The 25,080-nt window shown below is 35.3% G+C and overlaps 1 protein-coding gene across 1 annotated transcript in view; it reads left to right on the plus strand.

Moving 5' to 3' along the window:
• Positions 1 to 25,080, plus strand: part of MRPS9 (mitochondrial ribosomal protein S9) — a 57,520-nt gene that overhangs the window by 19,604 nt on the left and 12,836 nt on the right. The window contains exons 3-5 of the mRNA XM_016142289.2: positions 7,961 to 8,023; positions 8,108 to 8,138; positions 17,944 to 18,023. Of these exons, the coding sequence (XP_015997775.1) occupies positions 7,961 to 8,023; positions 8,108 to 8,138; positions 17,944 to 18,023 (174 nt within the window). The remainder of the gene's footprint in view (positions 1 to 7,960; positions 8,024 to 8,107; positions 8,139 to 17,943; positions 18,024 to 25,080) is intronic.

The following is a 25,080-nucleotide window of genomic DNA, read 5'->3' on the forward strand; positions in this document are numbered from 1 at the left end:
GGAAGGAGTTGCAAAAACATGCAGAAAGAGTTTTCCTTATCTGTTTGTTACAACTCGATATTTTTATCTTTTTCTTTCTGTTAGCAAGATTAACAATGGAAAAGAACAAAAGGGTGGGGGGATAACAAGAGCTGTGACAATAAGGACCCTCGAATTAATGAAAACTACAAGAGGACCAATTGGGAATCTGGAGACTTTTGTGATATTACTCTCATTTTCACCCCATGTGCATGTTCGTAGGTAAACATGCACTTAGTTTTTCTGTTACTTCTGGTATATAAATGTTTCTCCCTCCTGCCCCAGCACTGAAATCCAGGCCAAAATGGGATATACAATCCAAATTCTCTTACCTTAGGCCCAGTCTGCTCAGGCCATTCTGGTCAGTGGCAGAGGGCTTCAGCAGTGCCAAGAGAGGAGTCAGGAATGCCAACTTTCCAGGTCGTTTCCATGATGGCGTTACCCATTCAAGTCCCAAAGAATCAAGTCATTTCTGAGCTGTTAAAGTGCTACTGTCCCACCCTCTTACCTCGCGAAAGGGAAAATCAAGAACAGCCATCAAGCCCAGCTTCATTGTGGAAATCTATTCAAAGACTACCTGGTTACTACTCTGTCGTGGCAGTAGATTTTTGCTTTTTAACTTAGACCAGTAAAATTAAATTGTGGACTTTGTAACAATTTAATGAAATTTAAAAGCTTTGCTGAAATACACATCACTAGCATCAGTACAGTGCTAGCTGTACTGCTTGAAGGCTTTGTTCAAAATAGCCTATAGCTGTGTGGTTGCCACTAGCTATGTGTCATGTAAATTAAAGTTAATTAATATTAGGTAAAATTTAGTTCTTTGGTTGCACTACTAACATGTCAAGTGTATATTAGTCATGTAGGCTACTTATTGGCTGTCTTATCAGACAGCACAGATTATAGACTAATTCTGTCATTGGAGGAAGTTCTGTTGGGCAGTGTTGCCTAGCCCATTCCCCTCTAAAGAAGAATTTGCATTTTTCGACTTGTTATTTAAAAGGAAAAAAAAAATACTTTGGAAGTATAAGTCATATCATTCTGCATTTTCATTTTTATATTGTCTTGCACTGAAACAATATAAAATGCCTGAACTGCTTTTGAAAACAGCTCAAAAATACTACAAAAGAATAAAGAGAAATTTAGAAGTGTAGAAAATGGTCGCTTTTATCTGAATGAAACTACAGAGGGAACCAGCCTTTGTGGGGGGAGCAGAGATGTGTTTAGCAGAGACAAGAAGAAACTTGCAGAGAGATGGGAGGGGGCATAGCTGCAAAAGAGAGGAAGACAGCGACCTCATATGGAAGAGCCCTGAAAAAAGTCATGAGATTTGAAAAGAAGCCTTGGTGACTCCTGACCAAGCAGTCGCACATTTGGAATTATGTTGAGGCCAGATTGAAATCTGTTGGGGAAAGAATGGAGTGTTATAGGAAGTGAGCCTGTGCTTCTGAGGATAGGAATGGGAGTAGGAATTGAGGGTTGTTTATTGGCTCAGGTGACACCAGGAGTCCTGTTTAGATGGCCCTTCCATGTGAGCAGTGGGGTTGCTCACAGATATGGCAGCAGTTGGCATATGAAAGGAAAAAAGTGCACTTTGGCCCTTTGTGATTTCTCCAGGTAATGTGAAAGTTGAAGGCAGTAACAAGGATGGAAAGAAAATGGCCTTGGCCATACCGATCTGGCCAAGATAGAGGAGCAGTAGGAAAGCATAGCACTTGCGCCAATAGGGGTGTTAACAGAGAAGGGAGTAATGAGGTCCTAGAGGGATCCGGGAAGGGGTTGCAGTCAAGGTGGCGGTTGACGTAATTCTCAGAAGACAAATGGGAATGTGTTCAATGGAAAAATAGAATAAGGGCATTCCTGGCAGGGAAAACAGCATGTAAAGGCACTTGTTTAGAAAGGCTGAAGTGACTTAAGAAAAACCAGATGAAAAGTATCACTGAAAAAAGTAACTGACCACCCTCCTCAATACCTTATGTCTTATAATCATGAAAACATTTTTCAGGTACCACCACCTCCGGTGACTCTGGTTTGTAAGGACATCAACTTCATTTGTTCTAGGGATTAAATAGATATTTATAAAAGCATAGCACACAGCAGGTACTTATTAAATGTGAGCTCTACAAAAATGTTCAGTCTGTGTTAAGGACTTGCCCACATTCTTGTAACCTATAACCATGTAACCTATAAATAGTTCTGTCACACGTCCTGTGTATATTACTTTATTATGTCATGTGATTTTACATATCTCTTATAATAGCCCCTGTGTTTGAGATTATGTGCACATCTGTCTTCACGGCTATGAGTGAGGAATCATATCTTTTACCTATCTTTTTAAACTAGCAGAGTGCCTGAAATTGGGTGGGATAAATATTTGGTGACTAGTATTCGTCAAGGTAAATGGTCACTTAATTTTCCTGTAAGCCTATTTGGGTTTTACTTGTAATTTTACTGCTAAGTAGCTGAATGTCCTTGATGTCAGTGAAGAAGTAAACCTGTTTTTTGAGAGAACTAGATTGGTTCTCTGCGATAGCCAAGGAAGAGCATGTTCCGAAATTAAATCTCAGAAGGTTCAAGTTTGAGCTTTGCCATTTATTTCAGTACGATCTCGGGCTAGCTGCTTTAACTGCTTCTTCTTCATCTGTAAAATAGAGGTAATGAATGCATGACTATAAGTCTTAAAAGAATGTGGGCAAGTGCTTCACGTAGACTGAACATTTTTATAGAGCTCACATCTATCAAGTACCTGCTGTGTGCTGTGCTTCCATAAATACCTTATTAATCCTTACAACAAATGGATGAAGTGCCATCCTTACAAACCAGAGTCACTGGAAATGATGGTCCTTGAAAAATATTTTTATGGTTATAAGACACAATAAGGATTATGTTATTTACATATTCATCCTATTTTCATGTTTACCACTCCCTTTCTTCAGAATTCTGAAATGCGATGAAAGCAAGGGTTTATAATGTGTAATGCTGTGCCCAGAACATAGCGATAGGCTGTTCAACTTAATACCAACTCTCAGAATTTTCTTGTTCTTAGAAATATTTACTATTTATTTCAATCAAAAGGGTATTCACCGACTTGAGTTTAAACAGCTGTGTATGCTGACTGAGAGTTAAGCAGGCACAGAAGGCAGCAAAATGCCTTTTTTCGTAAAATCCAGGTAGTCCTTTGTTTGCTTCAGAATTTGTAAGAAATCTGATTAGTGTGCCCACAGGAGATCAGCGGAAGGAGCAGGTCAGGCTGCGCTGGTGCTAGTCCACGCGTACTGAACAGAGGCAGAAAGCATTTCGGGAGTGTGTCTTTCTCTTTTCTGTATTTAATTTGGCTAAAAAACAACTGGTTTATTTACTGTTCCCTCTCTTGTTCCTTTTTTTTTCCCTATCTTACGTTTTCCATTATTTTTATTGAATTTGCAGTTTTGCTTTTTATCTGAAATGGTATCCTTTGCTCTGTGGACCTTCTTCATAATATTTGGTAAAAAACCAAATTTAGGAACAAATATAATATAGTTGATATAATATAGTATAGTGTATATACTATATTACTAATTACTGATATAGTATGCAGTATAGTATGTAGCATAGTATATAGTTGGTAAATTGTATTATTACAACCTGATAGAGTGAGGAATTATAAATTAGTAAATATATGTTAATTTATTTTAGCTGAGGTTTTCTTTTTTAAGGCAAATCTACTTGCCCTCATCCTTTCAGTTAAATTTAGAATACTTCCAGAAAATTATTTATTAGCTTGTTTTCTTTTTTTTTTTTTTTAAATTCAGATTACCTGTAATACCTAGATATCCTTTGCAATTGACAGTTTATTTTCAGGTTCTACCAGTTAACTTACTTGTGACTTTTCTAAGTTGTCTTTTTCATTCGAAATCCAACTGTAGGATGGAATTCTTCACATTTTCATTTCCCTCTAGGACCCCATTTGGTGGTCATCTAAGGTAGGTAATAGTCATTTTCACATTTGAAAATGCCGGTGATGTCTTGAAACCAACATGAAAGTTGTTTGGATTTCCCACCTTGTAATTTTGGTGAAGAGTTGAACTGAGTCTTCCACGTTGTTTAGTATTCTCACCCAGGCCTTGGATTCAGTAGTTTGCTTTGCTTCTGGCCAGCTTGGGGCTCCTGCGTATCACTGTGAGAACCAGGCCTGAAGTCTAGCTGGCTCACAGCTGCTGTCGGCTCCTCGTACACCCTACTGAGACAGGTTGGGCTTAGCTCATGGGAAAACCTCATTTACTTAATTTTTAATATTTTTAATATTTTCCCCCAACTTTTTATTTTAATTTTCGGAGAATTTAAATATTGTCTGAACACAAACGTGCACATCTGCACACCCTTCACACAGGTTTTCTCGGCATGGATTTGCCAGTTGTTAACGTTCTGTCACCTTTCCTTATCTCTCTGTATATATAAATTTTTTTGAGTGAGCCATTCAAAATGCAGATACAACACTTAGCCCCTAAATATATCGACATTTATTTAAAACCTAAATACATGCAACCTTTATACCATTATCTCCCACAATACCACTGGTACATCTAATACAATTGCAATTCTGTAGTGTTATATGTAATCAGTTTGGAAATTTCCCCACTTTTTCCCAAAATGTCTTTATAGCTGGAGTTGTTTTATATAACTCAGACCACCCGTCTTGTACAATTGTCTCTCATTCTGACTTTCTAATTGCTTCCTTATGATCAGATTTAGAATGTATAAATGACACTACTTTATTTATATGATAGTGTATCCTTCTCATTGCCTCACACCAGGAGGCATATACTCAATTCATCCCACTGTTGATTGTCCCTTTGTTAAGGTGGTGACCATTAGACCTCTTTATTGTAAAAGTAGTTTTTCCCCTCTGTAACTCGTAATCTGTAGGATGGTATGTTGAATCCATGTGAATATCATATTCCCCAATAACCTTTCAGCCAGTGACTTTAGCTTCCACTGATGATCCTTGCCTGAAATGAATAATTACCCTGGAAGTTGTAAAACAATAAATTTCTACTTTTGTCATTCCTTCTACTTTTATTAACTACAATTGTTTTTATAAAGAGGCTTTCCTTTTCTCCTTGTCTACCCTTCAGAGTGTGTATGTATGTACATGCACACTATTAAATATAAGGATACCCACATGTTGAGCATGTTATAAGGCATTGTCATTGTCATTGCTCTTTTCAGTGTTCAAATTGTCTCATGTTGACCTGTGTCCTTTTGAGTGCTTCCTTGTTTCCTGGCACAGAAGATGCCTCAGGCTCATTTTGTACTTTCCCTGCGATAGGCCTGGAATCAGCCTTTTCTCCAAGAGACTCTGTTCCTTATACTAGGAAATCATGTTTAGAAACCAAGGTTTGAATGCTAGGGGCCACCCACACTGCTCCTGGAATTCTGTTGCTTCTATACTCTGTCAGGGGACAGAACTAAAAAATAATATTTTAAAAATATTATAAGAGTAATATAGTAAATAATGTTTTTTAAGGATCATGAGTTTATATTGATTTGTTTAATTCACACTTAACATTACTTTTATATTTTTATAATGTAAAATTTTGGTTATTATAAAAAATATATTTACTTATTTCCTTTATGCTGCATATACACAAAATATTTCAGAATTATAATATTACTATTAACAGTAAGCCTACCACATGAAGTTGAAGATTTATTTGTAATTATTTTTGTCATTAGATATAGGTTTGTTTTTCGTTTGTATTAAGTTTTAGAGTTTCTTTTGAAAATTTCTGTCTTTAATATGTAAAACATTTACATACTTTAAAGTTTGAGTATATATGAAAAGGTATACTCAGAGAAGTCTTACTCCCAAACCTGCGCCTTTCTCCCTGCTCCCACCTATCCCTTAATAGACAATGATTTTTATTAGTTTCTATTTTATTCTTCTTCTGTTTTTGTTTGCAAAAAGAAACCTTTGTGTATTTTTCTCATATTCCTATATGTATTTTCTTATTTTTATTTCTATTTCTTATACCAGTGGTCTCATTTTAAGTATATTCCTTTTGCATCTTGCTTTTCTCAATCATTTTTTTCATGGCTGTAGTGCAAGGGTCTGGTACTGGTCAGTGGCCTGTTAGGAACCGGGCCGCACAGCAGGAGGTGAGCAGTGGGTGAGCAAGGGAAGCTTCATCTATATCTGCAGCTGCTCCCCAAGGCTAGCATCACTGCCTCAGCTCTACCTCAGCACTGCCTCAGATCATCAGGCGTTAGATTCTCATAGGAGCACCAGCCTCTGGTGCCAGAAAGGTTGGAGACTGCTACATAGAGTACTTGATCACATAAATGTACCATCATGTAGTCAACCAAACTCTTGTGTATGGAGATTTGATCATTTCTAATATTTTGCTCTTAGAGATCAATGAATAACCTGTGCTTATGTTGTTTGTATTAATGGGGGAAGGTACCTCCAGGATAAATTTGTAGGAGTGGGATTGCTGGGGGAAATGTTTTGTTAGATAGTGCCAAACTTCCAACCTTAGAGTTGGTACCATTTGACACTCCCACCAGCAAGATCTCAGAGTGTCTCTAACCTGGCCAACAGAGTGCCATCAAGCTTTTCAGCTTTTGCTACTCCTAGTAGATAAAAAATGTTACCTCATTGGTTTTAATTGCACTTTTGTTATTATGAATGCATTTGAAAACAAAATTTTCTTTTTTATGTAGTTTAATTGGTTAGTCTTTTTTTACTTCTGAATTTCGAGTCATAGTTAAGACTTTCTGACGTCTACATTTTAAAGGAATTCATCTATATTGTCTTCTCATACATGTTTTTTTTGTTTCATTTTGTTTTTCATTTGCTATTTGTAGTTCTCTGACTCATTTGGAGTTTATCCTGGTGTGAGGTTTGGATTCAGTTTTATCTTTTTTCCAAATGGCAATTAGTAGTCTCACATCACTTATTATAGAGTCCATTTTTCTTCTTCAGAGAAGGAAGGGAAAAGTATGCCTGGTTTTAGAAGGGACCAGTTCACAAAATTAACCTTCTAATATTGAAGATTTTTTGTGTGTAAGTCAATTTTATTGGCAAAAGGCTGAATGAGGATGAAGCTTGACCCAGAGACACAACTGGACTCTCTAATGTAATTGAATTTATACCTCACCATGACAGGCCCCAACTTTTCAGGAGAAAACTGAATCCAGAACACTGGCTGTGGGGTGGGCAGAGCAGGCCCTCCCCGACCACAGGCTCTCCAGAGGGCAGCACTGTGCCCACATGACCTGCTCGTTCATTCTTAGGCCAGATAGCGTGCTCAGATCCAGGGCCACAGACTTTCACCTGATGTCATCCAACAAAAATGAAAGCGCAGTTTTTTGTTTTTGTTTTTAATTGTGAGAAAGGGGATTGGAGAAGACATGGTAGTTGTTCTCCAGTTGGTGGTAGTGCTGCTGCCTCAGAAGTAAAGGACATTGGAAATGTGTAGGAGTGAGATTTGTCACAAGCACTGTGAATGTCACTGGCTCAGATTTTTAGAAAAGGGCTAGGATTGTTAAATGACCTGCAGTATTAGGGAAAGTTGCCTCCAATGGAGCTGTCACATTCAAGTGCCAGTAGTAGCATCTCTATTGAGAAACAGACATTAAGGAGAACTTGTTTCCCTGCCCATTTGTCACTTACTAGCCATCTTGGTTCACAGATCCACTTTTGAGCTATCACAGCGTGTTCTAGTCATCCTTGTTTCACTTAATAGAGGCTCCAAAGTGCCAGAGCAGTGAGGCTGGCAATTTGGGTATGCCAAAGAGAAGCTGTGAACTTTACCATAGTTGTGTACGTGTTTTGAAAGGAGATAATGTATTTGAAACTCTTAGTTTGGTGTCTGGCACATAGTAAGCACTCAATAATATGAATCATGATGTTAACTGGTTTTTATAACAATTGTTAATGAACCTTTATGTATATTTTCAGAGAGCTATTGCTTACCTTTTTCCCAGTGGTTTGTTTGAGAAGCGAGCCAGGCCAATAATGAAGGTAATTACCTTAATAGTTTAAAAAATTTAACTTAGGTTTACATGTTACAATAATTATCTGATGCACTTTTAATTTATTTTACAGCATCCTGAACAGATTTTTCCAAAACAAAGAGGTAAGTTTGCTCAAGAATTAAATAAGCAGTTCTTTTCTACTACGGTGTTTTCTTGCACATCAGCACTCATGTATTACAGCAACGCACTCCCATGGCCTGGCAGAGTCACATCATTGGTCAGAAATCGTTGATAACTAATAACGAATGATGGGGGTTTGCAACCAATTTCTTCTTAATTAAATAATATTAAAATTAGATCAGATTAGAGTTTATGCCTATAAGAATGTCACATTAATTTACTTGCATTCTAATACGCTTTTTGATGAGTTTGGTACAGATCTGAAAACTAATTAAATGTGTTTTTTTACATGAAAATTAAAAATATGTCTTCATTTTTCACTGAATATAGATTCCCCCCATTTTATGGTCTTTATTGATGTGATTCCATTGTCTTTCTCACATTGTTTCTGTTGAGCAGTTAACCATGATTCTTATCTGTCCCCTGCTATCCTCTTCCACCATTTTTTCTGGCTTTTAAGATTTTCTCTTTATCTTTTAAATCTGTAAGATAAAATCTTGAAGAAAACATACAATAAGACTTAAAGTTGCCAGGAAATAATATATTAACTATTTTCTAGTTTACGTTAGGAACCTCTTATTCATTGTGGAAGAATGGTAGTTGTCAATTCATTTAAAAAGTTTTAAAGCAGGAAATTATTTCTCAAAAACGCTAAAAATACAAATTTATACTTACTTATCAATCTCTTGCCATAACCCTAGAGGTTTTTTTTTCCCTTTGAGTATGTATTTCTTCCTCATTTTTTTTGCATAACCCTGCCACTGATGCATCATCGAAGATTTTTAGTTTTGATTCTTTACAATGGAACTTGTACTTCCTAAGAAATCTGAGTGCAGAGTATTTCTATATTTCTACAGATTTTTCTTCTTACCACACTGAAGTTCAACAAACTTGTTTTAGTAACTTGCCTTTGACTCTAAAGCAGCCAACTTGGTTTTCGTAGAAACTACAGCTGTCTTTTCTGTTTTCACTCATATTTCATGTTTTTATAATATTTAGTTTATGTAATTATAGAAATAAATACACTTGTGATAAACAGTGATAGTGATTTTTTAAGTGGCTCCTCTATTTTTCAACGTCTCAGGCTCCTCACTTCTCTTTCTTCCTCTCTTTGTTTTACATATCTTTACTAATTGCATCTCTTTTTATATATTCGCCCCTCTAAGACTGGGTCTTTCTGTCAAATTTTACCAGCTTCTCGGCATAAGAAGTTTATTATTACTTTCAGCTGGGCTGTAACGACTGAAACTTCTGTACATTCCTGCAAAATGCCCATGTGTTATTTTAGAAATATGTCACTGTTGGTAGGATTTTCTTACATTGCGGTTAACTATATTTAACCATGTTTAAACAATACTCCTTTATAATCAGCAACATATTTTTTGCCACCCACCACCCACCTACCTACCTACCAATTTTGCTGTACGTTGTCAATATAGGTTGAACTGGTTTTTATGTTAAAAGATGTGAGTGAATTTTATATTTGGATAGATTATGACACCTGTAATATGCTACTACTTCCCTATTAAAAGATGAAAGCTTCCAGATTGAGTTAATATAAAAGTCCTACTTTACTGTTTAAGTGATAAAAATATTGAGAAGAACAAAGGTGTATACTAATTGATGACAGAAGCAAGGAGTAGTGCCTAATACTAGACAAAAGGGAATTCAAAGAGATTAGGGAATGGTTCAATGAAACAAGAATGTTAGTTTATATAGATAAAACCAAGATTCATGGATCTGATAACCACGAACCTTTTTGTACCAAGCATTTAGCATTGAAATGTTTAAAGCAAAAGCTGTTAACTAAGGCTCTAAAGAATTTTAATAACATAGTATGATTTTATAGCTACAGATACAAGTGCAAGGAATACATTTGCTATACGGATGCCAATGGAATATTAATAGAATTATGATGTAATAGGTTGTAGAGAAAACCTAACAAATTCCAGAAGGGTGGGTATTATAAAGATTCAATTATTCTGACTTAAAATCAATAAACTCATAAAACTGTTGGGTTAAAGAGGAAATCAAAATTGAAATACAGACTATTTAGAAGTATATAATGACAATGAGCACAGTTCCTATCAAACCATATAGGATGTGGACAGTGTGTTATTCAGAGGCAAACATGATTATTAGACATTAAGAAAGACTAGAAATAAACGAATTAAGTATTTAGTTCAAGAGGCGGAAAGGAGAAGTAAGTAGATGAACAAAGTGAAGAAATTTAAAAGAAATGGTTGGATAAATAAAATCAGCTAGTTCTTTGAAAATGCCAATGAAATTAATCAAATTTGGCAAGTCTGGTCAAAGAAAAGAAAATATAAGAGAGCACTATTTATTTAAAAATTCTTTTATTAAAGTGTAGTTGGCTTACAACATTATATTAGCTTCAAGTGTACATGTGATCCCACATTTTCTTATGATGTGCTCACTACACTAGGTCTAGTAACCCATTTGTCATCATGCGAAGTTATCACAATATTATTAACAATTTTCCCCTTTACCTTTTTCACTCATCCCTCCATCCCCCACCCCTCTGGCAACCATCAGTTTTTTATTCGTTTCTATGAGTCTGTTTTTCTTTTGTTTTATTTGTTCACTAGTTTTAATTTAAAAAACTATACGTATAAGTGAAATCATGTGGTATTTGTCTTTCTCCATCTTATTTTACCTAGCATAATACCCTCTAGGTCCAACCATGTTGACGCAAATGGCAAGATTTGGTTCTTTTTTATTACTGAATAATATTCTATTGTATATAGGTACACGTCTTTATCCATCCATCGATGGCTACCTAGGTTGCTTCCTATATTGGCTATTATAAATAATTCTGTAATAACGTAGGGGTTCATATATCATTTCAAATTAGTGTTTTCATTTTCTTCAAATAAATACCCAGAAGTATTACAGGGGCTTATGATAGATCTATTTTTAGTTTTTTGAAGAATCTCCATACTGTTTTCCATAGTGGTTGCACCCATTTACATTCCCACCAACATTCTCCACATCCTCGCCAGTGTTTATTATTTGTTGATAATAGCCCCTCTGACTGGTGTTAGGTGGTATCTCATTTCCCTGATGATTTGTGATGTTGAACATCATATCTTCTTTGGAGAAATATCTCTTCACATCCTCTGCCCATTTTTTTTTGATCAAATTGTTTATTTTTTTGTTATTGAGTTGTATGAGTTTCTTATATTTTTTTATATCAACCCCTTATTGGATATATCATTTACAAATATATTCTCTCTTTCACTAGTTTGTATTTTAATTTTTTGATGGTTTCCTTTGTTGTGCAGAAGATTTTTAGTTTGATAAAGTATGTTTATTTATTTTTGCTTTTTTTCCCCTTGTCCAAAGAGACATATTAAAAAAGATATTACTAAGACTGATGTCAAATAATTTAATACTCTGTTTTCTTCCAAGACTTTTATGTTTTCAGGTCTTGCGTTTAACTCTTTAATACATTTTGAGTTTATTTTTGTATATGCTATAAGAGTGTTCTAGTTTCCTTTTTTTTTACATGATCTGTCCACTTTTCCCAACACCACTTTTTGAAGAGACCGTTATTTCTCCATTGCATATTCTTGCCTCTTGTTATAGATTAGTCGATCATATAAGCAAGGGTTTGTTTCTGGACTCTCTATATTCTGTTCTATTGATCCGTGTGTCTATTTTTGTGCCAGTACCATACTGTTTTGATTATTATAGTTTTTTAGAATAGTTTGATATCAGGGAACATGATACCTCCAACATTGTTCTTCCTTCTCCAGATTACTTTAGATATTCATGGTCTTTTGTGATTCTGTATAAACTTTAGGATTATTGTTCTAGTTCTGGGAAGAATGCCATAGGCATTTTGATAGGGATTGCATTGAGTCTATAGATCGCTTTGAATAATGTGGTCATTTTAACGATAATTGTTCAATCCAAGAGCACAATATATCTTTCTATTTATTTTTGTCCTCTTCAATTTCTTTCTTCAGTGACTTATAGTTTTCAGAGTACAGGTCTTTCACCTCCTTGATTAAATTTATTCCTAGGTGTGCTGTTCTTTTCGATATAATTGTAAGTGGGATTATTTTCTTAATTTCTTCTTGTGATCATTCGTTATTAGTATATAGAAACATGATGCATTTCTATATATTAATTTGTATCCTACTACTTTACTAAATTCATTTATTAGTTCTAATAGTTTTTTGGTGGAATCTTTAGGGTTCTCTATAGTATCATATTGTCTGCCAATAATGAACGTTTTACTTGGATGACTTTAATTTCTTGTATGATTGCTGTGACTAGAACTTCCAATGGTATATTGAAAAATAGTGGTAAGAATGAGCATCCTTGTCTTGTTTCTGATCTTATAAGAAAAGCATTCAGCTTTTTATCATTGAGTATATTAGCTGTTGGCTTGTCATAGATGACTTTTATTATTTTGAGGTAAGTTCTTACTATGTCCACTTTGTTGAGAATTTTTATCATAAATAAATATTGAATTTAGTCACCTGCCTTTTCTACACCCATCGAGATGATCATATGATTTTTATTATTGGTTTTGTCACATTAATTATTTTGTGGATATTGAACCATTCTTGCATCTGTGATGTAAATCCCACTTGATCATGGTGTATAATCTTTTTAATATATTGTTGAATTCAGTTTTCTAGTATTTTGTTGAGAATTTTTACATTTGTGTTCACTAGGGATATTGGCCTGTAATTCTTTTTCTGTATTATCTTTGTCTGATTTTGGTATCAGGGTTATGCTGGCCTCGTAGAATAAATTCAGAAGCATTCCTTTCTCTCTAATTTTTTGGAATAGATTGAGAAGAATAGATATTAATTTTTCTTTAAACGTTTCATAGAATTCACCTGTGAAGCCTTCTGTTCTTGGGCTTTTGATTATTGGGAGTTTTTCGATCAGTGCTTCAGTTTCACTGCTAGTAATCATTCTGTTCAGACTTTCTGTTTTTTCCTGGTTTACTCTTGGAAGGTCGTATGTTTCTAGAACTTTATCCATTTCTTCTAGATTGTCCAATTTGTTGGCATGTAATTGTTCTTAGTATTCTTTAATATTCTTTTGTATTTCTTTGGAGTCGGTTATAATCTCTTCTTTCATTTCTGGTTTTATTCATTTGGACTCTCCCTCTTCTTGATGAGTATTGCTAGAGGTTTGTCAATTTTATTTATCTTTTCAAAGAACTGGCTCTTAGTTTCATGTTCTTTTTAAGTGTTTTGGTTTTTTTTTTTTTGAGTCTCCATTTTGTTTATTTCCACTCTGATCTTTATCATTTCCTCGCTTTTTCTTACTTTGGTGTTTGGCATCTGGTGAGAGCCTGCTTCCTGGTTCATGGACAGCTGTCTTTCCCTGTGTTCTCACATGGTAGAAGGAATCAGGGATCTCTCTGGAGTTCCTCCTCTGAGGGTATTAAGCCTATTCATTAGGAAATAGCCTTAATTACCTCTCAAAGGTCCCACATCTAAATACCAATATATTGTGAGGATTAGGTTCATATGAATTTTTTGAAAGGGGGGAAACAAACATTCAGTCTACAGCAAGTATGTAGTGTAAATACAAGTTAAAACCATTTGGGTTTTTAAAAACATGCAAACAATCTTCTGTATTTCAGTAGGTATACATATGTAAATGCACCAAAGGAGTCCAGAACAGTAAACTCTAACCTTGCCTCTGGTGGAGAAATTCTGATATTTATTCTTTATCAGAAGAGTGAGCAACTGCACTGCTTAGAGGAAAATTTATAGCATGAATGCATACATTAGAAGAGGAGATCTAAATTCAATCATCTAAGCTTCTGTCTTAGGAAAGAAGACAAAGAAGAACAGATTAAACCCAAAGTAAGCAGAACAGAAATAATAAAAATTAGAGCAGAGATTAATGAAATTGAAAACAGGAAATCAGTGGAGAAAATCAGGAAAACCAAAAGCTGGTTCTTTTGAAAAGGTCAATATAATTGATAAGCCTATAGCCGAGCTAACTAAAAAAAGAGAGACTACACAAATTACTAATATCAGAAATGAAATAGGAGACACTACAACAGATCCCATGGACATTAAAAGGATAATTAAGAAATACTATGAATAACTCTGTGCCCACAAATTTGATAACCTTGATGAATTGGACTAATTCCTTAAAAGACACACTCTGCCAAAATTACATGAGAATAAGTAGATGATTTTATTAGGCCTATATCTTTTAAAGAAATTGAATCAATAATTAATAACCTAGAAGACCTTAGGTTTAGCCATCATCGCTTTTTAGATATAACCAGAGGCATGATCCATGAAAGAAAGAATTGATAAGCTAATTTCATTAAAATTAAAATTTTCTGCTCTGCAAAAAATACTGTCAAGAGAACAAAAGGAAGCCAAAGAGTGGTGGAAATTATTTGGAAAAGGACTTTTATCCAAAATACACAAGGAACTCTTAAAATTCAACATCTGGAAAACAACCTGGTTTAAAAATAGGCAAAAGACCTTAACAGACACATTACCAGAGAAGATACACAGACGGCAAGCAGATGAAAAGATGCTCTACCTCAGGGAAGTCCAAATTAAAGCAACAGTGAGAGATCACTATTCACCTGTTAGAATGGCCAAACTCCAGAACACTGACACCACCAAATTCTGGCAAGGTTGTGGAACAGCGGGAATTCATTGCTGTTGGGAATGCAAAATGGTGTGGCCACTTTGGAAGATAGTTCAGCAGATTTTACAAAACTAAATATACTTTTATTATATGATCCAACCATTGTGCTCCTTCATATTTACCCAGAGGAATTGAAAACATGTCTACATAGAAACCTGCACACAGGTGTTAGTAGCCGCTTTATTCATAATTGTCAAAACTTGGAAGATGTTCTTTAGTTGATAATTAAACCAGTACATCCAGACAATGAAATACTGTTCGGAACTAAAAAGAAATGAGCTATGAAGCCATGAGAAGACCTGGAGGAACCTTAAATGCATATCACTAAATGAAGGAAACAGGTCTGAAAAGGTTGCATGTATGATTCTGACTATATGACTTTCTGGAAAAGGCAAAACTATGGAGACAGCGTAAAGGTCCCTGGGTTAGGGAGAAGGAAGTAATGAATAGAAAGTGCACAGAGGATTTGTAGGACATCAAAACTACTCTGCTTGATACTGTAATGGTGGATACATGTCATTATAAATTTGTCCAAACTCATGAAATGTATAACACCAAGAGTGAACCCTAATATACTCTGTAGACTTTGGGTGATGTGATGTGTCAGTGTAGGTTCATCCATTATTAAGAAATGTACCACTTTGGTGGAGGATGTTGATGATGGAGGTGGCTGTGTGTGTACGTGTGGAGGTGGGGGTATATGAGAAATCTCTGCATCTTCCTCTCAATTTTGCTGTGAACCTAAAATTAAAATATAAACTTTAAAAAAAATAAAAATGCATTGTATAATTAATGTTATAGAAAATATAGATATCTGAGGGGCAGTATCAAGAGCAACAAAGACAAATGCAAATAAAACTTAGAAACATAGATAAGAGGTTTATAGGAAAATTATAAAACTTTAAGTTCATAAGTGAAAATCTAAATAGCTTAAAAATGACTTCATGTTCCTGTAAGGAAGGATAATACTGCAAAGCAGGTACCTTCAAAATTTTTTAATAAATTTCAGTCAAAGTCCTGGTAGGACTTTTGAGAGAAACTTGTAAAGTTTATTTTTAAAAGTAAATGCACAAGAAGCAGTGAGAAATTTTTTAAAATAAATAATAATGAAGGAAATTTTGATACTACCGAGTATCAAAATGCAGCAAAAAGCTAATTTTAATTAAATGGCATTTGTGGTGCAAATAGCCAGAACTGATTAGTCTATTCACTGTCAACGTTCGTTTATGCCATATTTTTGATTCCTAAGACTCAGTATTTCAAATTTTAACAATTCTGGCAACAGGATTCATTTTACAATTAATATGAACTGTGAAGTGCGCCATCTTTTTTTCTCTTTTTGTATAAGATACGTGATGGGACATCTGAAAATCTGTGACATCTTTGTTTGAATGAAATCAAGTATATATATATATGTAATATATATATATATGCATATACAGATATACATATGATGAAATCAAGTATGCACCCACTCAAATAAAATGAGACACAACTCAAAAATCACTCCAAGCTTTATGGTAGAGTCTCATGTGCAATCATGATACTTGGCTTTTATGGTCACTTTCTGGCTGTTTTAACAATATAGCGAAAATTGATTGCATAGTAAAGTTGTAAATATTGGAAAATATGCAGGATTTCATGATGTCTATGAAAATGATTTTGGAGAAGTATTTAATTCATCCACAAGCCATAGGCAAATAAGAATCTTATTTTATTTTCCAAGATAACCTCTCTATTAGGACTTTTTTTCACCATTATGACATTTTGGTCTTCATTATAAGTGTATCCACTTAAAGTGGCCCATGTGTAATGCCAGTTATCCTCAGAAGGGAAATATAACCAGGTAGTATTTCAAAAGAAAAGAGTGTAGTATTTAAAAAACTAATGGGTATCGACTCTTTGCTGGACAAAATACTTGAATTTATGTTTCACAAATATAAATTCCAGATACAATAAATTTCTGAACATAAAAACAAACAAAAATTGCAGAAGAAAATATAGGAAAATAATCTTTAGAAAGCCCAAAGTCGTTAAAGCATGCTTTCTCAATGGAGGTGGTGCTTCCCGCAAGGGGGCATAAGTCAGTTCATAGGAGGTGAAAGAAATCTCAGCTTTCCAGTGTTCCACCCCTCCAGAGGGCCGCAGTACATATGAACAGACATGTACAGTAGTTATCTGTGGTATGAAAATTTCATCGGGAGGGAGGCAATTGTGGGGAAAACTGTCTAAAAAGGCTTCTTAGTAGGGACGATAATGAGAAACAGTTTAAAAACGTTGGCATAGAGGAGAATTAACAAATTCTACAAATATGTGTATTTAAACTTCTTCATTACAAAAGACACCATAAACAAAATTAAAAGACAAGTGACAGATTGGGACAAAAGAGTTTAAGACTTACGAAATGGACAGAGGAGTGTAATCTTTAATGTATTGGAGTTCCTACAAATTGTTAACAGAGAAATAACTCAATAGAAATATGGGCAAATATGGTTTATTTACTACATAGACACAATTCATCAATTTGTTTGGTATTTATTAGATGTAAATAACCATCTGTATATCAGAAGGAGTGACATATAACACTTTTTTAGGGCCCCTTCTGTTTTAGACATTTTAAATTCTCAGAGGTATGTCACCATGGAGTTGAAACAGATAATGTGGCATGGAAAAATCCATTTCATTTTTTTCTTTATTATATTGTACCTGTTTGTAATTTCCTAAATGAACTACATTATTGACTTTCTTCGGTTTCCTTTTTAAGAATATGGGAATGTATTGTATTTCTAGCCAAACTTAAATTTTTTGTTCTAATGGGATGATTTTGCTTGTTTTATGAACTTATTTAAAACAAGTTATAGAAATTCTGATGGTGAGATATTTAGGAATATTTTATCAAATATAAACATTGTTTTATGTTAATGGATATTAAATATCCTAAATATTTACATTAAACATGCTAAACTAAATATTATAATTCTAAATATTAGTGCTTTTTTGTTATTTTCAGAGTTAGAATTGTAAACATGTCTCATAACTGCAGTTAAATACAACTATTTGGTCTCCATATATTTTTATTTTTGTTTATTTGTTTTCATCTGGCTTTTTTATTAGCGACCCAGTGGGGAGAAGATGGCCGTCCATTTCATTTTCTATTTTATACTGGCAAACAATCGTATTACTCATTAATGCATGTAAGTATATTACGTTTATGGTAAATAATGAACTGTAAGCTAAGTAACTGATCGTACCAGAAATTTTGCTCAGCTTTAGCATTTACCTAATATATTTCCTAATGGACAAAAACAAGACTTCTAGAGGTAAAACAGTATGTTGAAAGGCTTTATATTTTTATTTTTGCTTAATTAAGGTAAACATCATAGAATTTATAACAGAATGGTTGTTCTTAAAATGCTTTCACTTACAGACTGGGATTGTGGGAGATAGATGCTCAACACCGAGAAAGCGCAGTATGTGTAGTCCCCGCAAGGTGTGAGGTGCGAAGGGGCTGAAGGGGGCTGCGTACAAAACCCCGTCAGGGGCCGGAAGGCATTCACCTTGGGAGACAGTCCAACAGTTATCTTACTTTTGTTATTCATAAACAATTTTTGCTTTTCATAGGCTAATGAAGTCTGTGAGTCTAGAATTAGGATCCTGCCAAGAAACCTAGGAAATGATTTTTATTACACTCTGACTTCCAACTACACTGGAGTGTGTACTGGGAAGTTTTTGTTTCAGAGCTGTAATTGTTTGATAGCGTGCAGATTTGGGAGTTCCCTAGAGTTACTTTGGGGGAAAAAAAGCCTGGCTGGTAATAGCCAAATTTCAAGCAACAGAACCCATTTTCTTCTTAGAACATGGTGTCAGATTTTATTTCATTCATCGTATAATTCTTTTTAAGTTATGGAAATATTCACTGAGCTTCCCCAACCCACAGTCAGATTTCACGTTGCTTGAATCCTATGCACACATTTCCCCTGCTTTTTAGAACTATCTGGTGTGTCTTTGTGCTCCGCAAACCCAAAGGACAAAATCCCCACTTGTCAGGTACATTTATTTCTTGGGGAGAAAAAGAAAATCTCCTTTTCGTTTTTTGTTGACCTTGGGCAAATGAGCTTCTTGCCCTGGCAGAAATGAAATGAATGATAAATGTAGAGTGTGTCTTTGCTGAGTAATGGAGCTGCGGTTCAGGCTTTCCAGGGAGGTTGTCTCCGCACCGCCCGGGGCTGCCCGAGGACCCCTGCTGTTCATTTAAATAGGTATGTCAAATCTGCCTGCAAACGCCGCTGGTTTGATCTGTGGTAATATTTGTGAAGGTTCCATATGGACTTGAGCCCCCTGCAGTGCTAAGAAATAATGTACAACGCTTCATGGTGCAGACGCAAATTTTCTCTGAAAAGGGATGCAGTGCTGCGTTTTAGCTGTCGGAGGGGATGATGGAGCTGACGCGCTAGGCCTGTCAACTTGTTACACGGATGGGTTGCACGCAGCGAAGCTGTGGAAAATCTGTGCCTTTTAACTTTTCTACTTAATCACGGTTGTAGCATTGCCTTTAGACTGTATGCTACATTAATTCTCTTCCTGCCTTCTGCCTTTCATCCCAAGTTTCACGGAAAAAAGTAAAGCATGCAGGTCTTGTAGGGGAGCCTTATCAGACAGCTGTCATCTGACAAGCCATTTGCATTTGTTTTGGCTGAAACTGAGCAACCCAAGGGCAAGATATTTTGTTGTTTTCCATGGTAATGAAGAAATTACACATCGTAGAAGAGGCCTAACTTTATTTTTAGTTTGTTTATGTGTTTTAAAGGTATTACTCAAGAAATGGGTTGATTTCTCAGTGGTTGAAACATTACCATATTCTCACTGAAGTCAAATTACATGAGATTAATAAATATTCTTTCTTTTTGGGTAATATAGTTTCTGTTATATATAAGAGAATTCTTGGGCTTTTATGTTTTAGTGAAATTCAGTAATTTAGGTCAGTTTATTTTGCTGGGGGTTTTGACTACCCAAACCATGTGGGGTTTAGCATTTGTTTTATTGCTCATCAAAAGAGTTGACACATAAGGAGTTACAGATATTTTGGTTTAACTTGAGCATTTTAATTTAGGTAATTACTAAAACCTTGTATTTTCAAAAATGCCTTCTATGTAGTTTTAAAGTAATTATATGTATGGCAAAAAGAATAAATGTTTTCTAAATATATGCCGGACACTTTAGCATTTTGCGCAGGAAATGGTATTAATACAGCTATAGTCATGCCAGTCTCATTTCCTAGAGGATGCAAAGCAGCATCATCCCAGATTCTGTTTCTTCCTTTGAAATAGCATGTGACTTAATACTCACTGTTTGGCTTACAAACGTGGTTTTATAGTGGTCACGCATTGCATATAAAATAAAGCGATAAAACTTGAAAACTGCTTCATATGTTAGCTCCCTCTTTTGTTACAACATCCCTTGGGGCAGGGAGGTGGCTGCTGTTCCATTCTCTATGTGACAGTGAGTCCACTACTTCCCGCTGCAACAAGGGAAAATACCCCCAAAGACTACAGCAGGCGTTAAATAAAATACTTGGAAATGAATCATTGGTACCATTTGTTTTAGTTGATATAATTTCTTCCCCATAATGGTAAAAGACACTGAGCCAGACTCGGTTTTTCCTATGTCGTTGACCAGCTATAATTGAGTGAGGCATGGCAGTCATCTGCCAAGCTTTTTGACCAGAAAACACAGATCTAGAGCATGTGCGCATTTCTGTCAGGAGACCTTTCTGTTGTCGATTAGCCATTTTGTCTTTATGCCAAATCTTTTTTTTTTTTTTTTTTAGTATTTGGTCATTGTTTGCCTATTAAGCTTATATATTACATTTTAGCAACTAATAAAAAATAGTCCCAGTACAGCATACAGTTAAGGATAATATATGATGCTTTAATTATGAACACTTTCCAATTGGCCTGTAATTAGTCCATCTAATTTTTGTAGAGAAGTGGGGAGGTTTTTGAGGGAGGATGAGGATAGGAAGGAAGAAGGAATATATTGTTCCTGCTCAAAAATGAAGCATGGTAGGGGATTATAAACTGAAGAAAAATGTGCTGCTCCATGGGGGTTTCAGACTCTGCAAATGTGGTATGTTGTAAGGGTTTGTTAGCAGGTCAGTTGGAACTCCCATTTTTCTACAGGTTACAGTGATGCCCGCCTCCAGGTTCCTGGGAAAGTCAATAACAACCCATTTATTTTATATTATAGTGAATATGATGTACAAATGTAATGAAAACAGTATAAAACAGTGCTAACAAGTAATTTCTTAGGCAGTAAAAAGTAACTTAAGTTAGAAGAAATGAGAGACTTAAAGAGTTTCTCAAAGGACCATTGAGTACTGAAAAGGGGGCTCCATGTCTTTTTTTTTTTTTTTTTTTTTTACCAAAAATGACTGGCTTTCCATTTCCTTAACAGCCACTTAACCAATAGAACTTTTATACTATTCAGACATGATTTAAAATTTCAGTTTAGGAGTTCAGGAGTGGGTTGAAGAAATAAAGATAGAATAACAGAGGTTTCCTGAAAATAGCTGAGCAAAAGTGTAAACGAAAGGGGAGAGTTTTTGAAGAGCAAATGCCATCGAACAACTGAGTTGTGAACAGCCTGAGTCTAGGTGAGGGACAGGTAAGGGATAGGCCAGATTAGCGTGGCATTTGGGTCTGCCAGCCTGCTGGGGTCCCCGCTGTCCACAGCAGCTGGAGCCTGTCCAGGCCAGCCACTCTGGTGGTGACGGGGAGAGTGGCTGTATCATGAGCAAGACATTGGTGACCTGGGTCGTCGTGGTTGAGTTTGTGCAGGTCCTTTAATCTTAAGAAAAATATTAATTCAGTGTTATTCATTTTGTTAACACACGTTTCTGAAAAATTTTAAATTCACTCACTAAAAGGGAGTTGGAAATTATTTAAAACTCATTATGAGAGGTGATTATTCACTCTGAAGTGGGAACTCATCTGTAAAATATGATTCATTAAGTCAGGGCGTGTCTGCAGTGTAGCCTTTCCCAAAGGGCTTTCTGAGGAACACAGGTGATAAAATACTCTTCAAGAAAGGGCCTCCGATGTTAAGTTTGGGAATGCTGCACATTACTGCCTCCTGGGGAACTCTGATAAGAAGATTCTTATTAGCATGGTAAAAGCTGCGAAGTCCTTCAATAACGAAACCTGTTGAGTTTACCCACTGCTGCTCATACACACTGGATCACGGAACCCTTCCATCCCAGAGCACCTCGTAAACAATCCCGTGAAACCAGTGCTTGGGAAAGGCTGTACAGACTGTTGAAAACACTGTAAGTTGTCAAGTACATTAGTCATTTATTGAAATTTTACATTAGCTTACCCCTCCCAATCTTCAAGATAAGGTTAGGCATCTCTAAAAATGCCACTGGGAATCTAGCATCTTAAAGAATTCTCATTTATATTTTAGGACGAGCTCTACAGTAAACAATGGAGTATTATTATTACAGTATTTCTGTAAATTGAAGGAATTACATGGCCACAGATGAAATTTTTACCCCCTCCCAAAAAAGTGTAAAATTAGGGAATAAGATCATGGTATACCTAAACTACAGTGATGGACTAAAGAAAAACAAGCAAAAAACAAAACAAAATAAAACAAATTTTTAATATGAAAGAAAACCAGGGAATTCTAATTTTGATAACTTATGCATAAACAGGATTCATTTGCCTTTTGAAAGAAGCTCCTGGCTTATTTAGAAATCCTCCAGTTTGTTGTGAACACGCAGTGACCGTCCACGTTCACATTGGTGAACCCCAGGACGAGCAGCCCCAGGAGTCTGTGCGGCCTCACTGGGCGAAGGTGCCAGCCTCTGTGAAGCATGTGCCCTGGGGACTTAGAGCCACAGAGGTCGCTACTTAGTTTATGTCTTCCTGGTAACCTTGTGGTGAATGTTTAAAATTCTCGATGTAGCGCTCTTATTTTTAAAAATGGAATGAAAATAGTGACCCTTCTCACAGTGAACTGTTGTGAAATAACTCTTTTACAACTATGTAAAGTGCTTGTTTTTAATAAGCTACAGACTAGTGCTGAGGTATCTGCATGCTGTGTTAAGACTTTCCTTGACAGCAGGAGTTAATTCAGTAATTAATTCAGCAGTAGAAAGTGCTGTTCCAGAAGTATCTTAAATATACATTTCCTCACATAGGAGTAAATGTAACAGTTAGGAAAATTAATTTTTAAAAATGGATTCAACTTATTGCTTCTGTTGTTTTGATCAGATTACTTATTCTATAATGCTATAATTGCTATTATAATGTATGTTGGCGCTTTCATTTAAACAGTAAAAATATATGATATCTGAATTACAAGCACTTTTATGTAATTACTCCTGGGTGTGAACTTTCCCGGAGTGCTTTTCTACATGACCTGCATACGAAACTGTTTCCTTTTTCACGTCGACTAGCATTACGTGATGTATAAACTGGATAGCATAGTGTGTTTACAAACTGATAGCAAGGGTCTACAGTAGGAATGTGGCACTTGGAACTTTAGATAAATAGCAGAAATCCTGATAAGTGAATTATATTTATGTTTACTTCATTTGATTTTATACACGCCAGTATCCAAAAAAATTTAGAAGATTGTTATTTAGGAAATTGATTTTATGTGATTTTTTTAAAAAGACAAATATATATGTCAAGTCATTTTTCTATTATCAAACTAGTATCTAAGATGATAATTACTATTACTATGTTATTGTATATTTGTATGTGAAAATACAGTTGACTTTTCCTGTATCACTCTCCCAAGAAATGTTATTTGTTTACTCTTCTTAAAAATGGAATTTCTACATGATTAATATAAACAAAACATTTTAGAAGAACTAAAATCAGATTTTTAGACCAAAACTAATATTGCTCACACTCTTAGAAGGGTTTAGTTTAAACACTTCTTTTCTGCAACCTGAGCATCTGGTATTTTCAAATTAGGCACCTTCTAAATTTGACTCATACATTATGGAAATCTGATGACATGAGGGGTGGATAGGCTTGCTTTGATTTTATGAAATATTAATCATAGCTGTGATTAATGATTCAGCATTTCACATCTGGGTTATTCCTGTCATATTTGAAAATTATACTATTAAACACTGTATATAAACTTAGCGTAGGTGGGTCATACTAATTCTCTAGTGTCCCTTAAAAATTAAGCGGAAACTTAACAATATACCAGAAGCTACCAGTGATAATCTGTGATGTTGACAGTTCCTGGCATATTTTATACCCCAAAGGATTTTTTTGATGTAAATTAGAACACATCTCTTTGGGGAGTTGAAGCTATAGAGTCTACTTTCCAGAGAACTGTTGTTTCTAACCTACCAAGATAGAATTTCAAAAGTGGTTTACTATGCAAAAGAGAAAGAAAAATAGAAATGGCACACCAATAAAGTTATTTCTCAATTATCTGACTCTTGAATGCCATACCTCCTCACCCCTGCTATCATTTCTTGATGGATCAGGTGCTGTGCTAAGTAGTTTTCATATATTTTCCTATTTAAAGAAGTAAATGGGGTGGCTTAATGAGCATTATATAATTTGATGGATCACAACCATCAAAGTGTAAACATTGTCATAAATGAATAGAATTTACTATGTTTGAAATTTGACACATATTTTTCATGGGTGGTTTTCTCATTCCACATTTTTTCCTGATTATTCTACTGGCACCTTTTATAAATTCTCCTGGAGCTAAATATAACACTGGCTCATAAGAGCATAGTGAAAGAAATTTTTAATAAAACTATGGACTTAAAAATTACTCAGAAGTCACTGGAAAATGATAATGAATTTAGCAGCCTAACTCTGACTTGAAACTTACCTATGAAACAGGGCAGTTATTTCTATTTTAGTTGCCTTGGTTATTCCAGAAAATTAAATAAACACTTACAAGCAGAGGAAAGTGTCTTACTACTGTTGTTGGTATTCTCTTGGATTCACTGGGGGTTTTTTAGCTAGATTTGGAAGACACAACAGCCCTGACTTACATGCTCTCAGAATCTTGACTGGAGCAGACCAGCTGAGACTGGCACCATCCTTTTGTTACAAGAGTCCCCAAATGTAGCAGTCTGGCTGGGGCCCTGACTGCCAAAGGGCTATGCTGGGTGCATAGTGAAATGCTGTTTGTACTGCGTCTGTCTACTTTATACAAGTGGAGAAGGATTCATCTTGGGTTCTCCCCCATTATTTTACCTGTTCA

This window comes from Rousettus aegyptiacus, unplaced genomic scaffold, assembly GCF_014176215.1.
Source record: "Rousettus aegyptiacus isolate mRouAeg1 unplaced genomic scaffold, mRouAeg1.p scaffold_m13_p_7, whole genome shotgun sequence".
Lineage (NCBI taxonomy): Eukaryota > Metazoa > Chordata > Mammalia > Chiroptera > Pteropodidae > Rousettus > Rousettus aegyptiacus.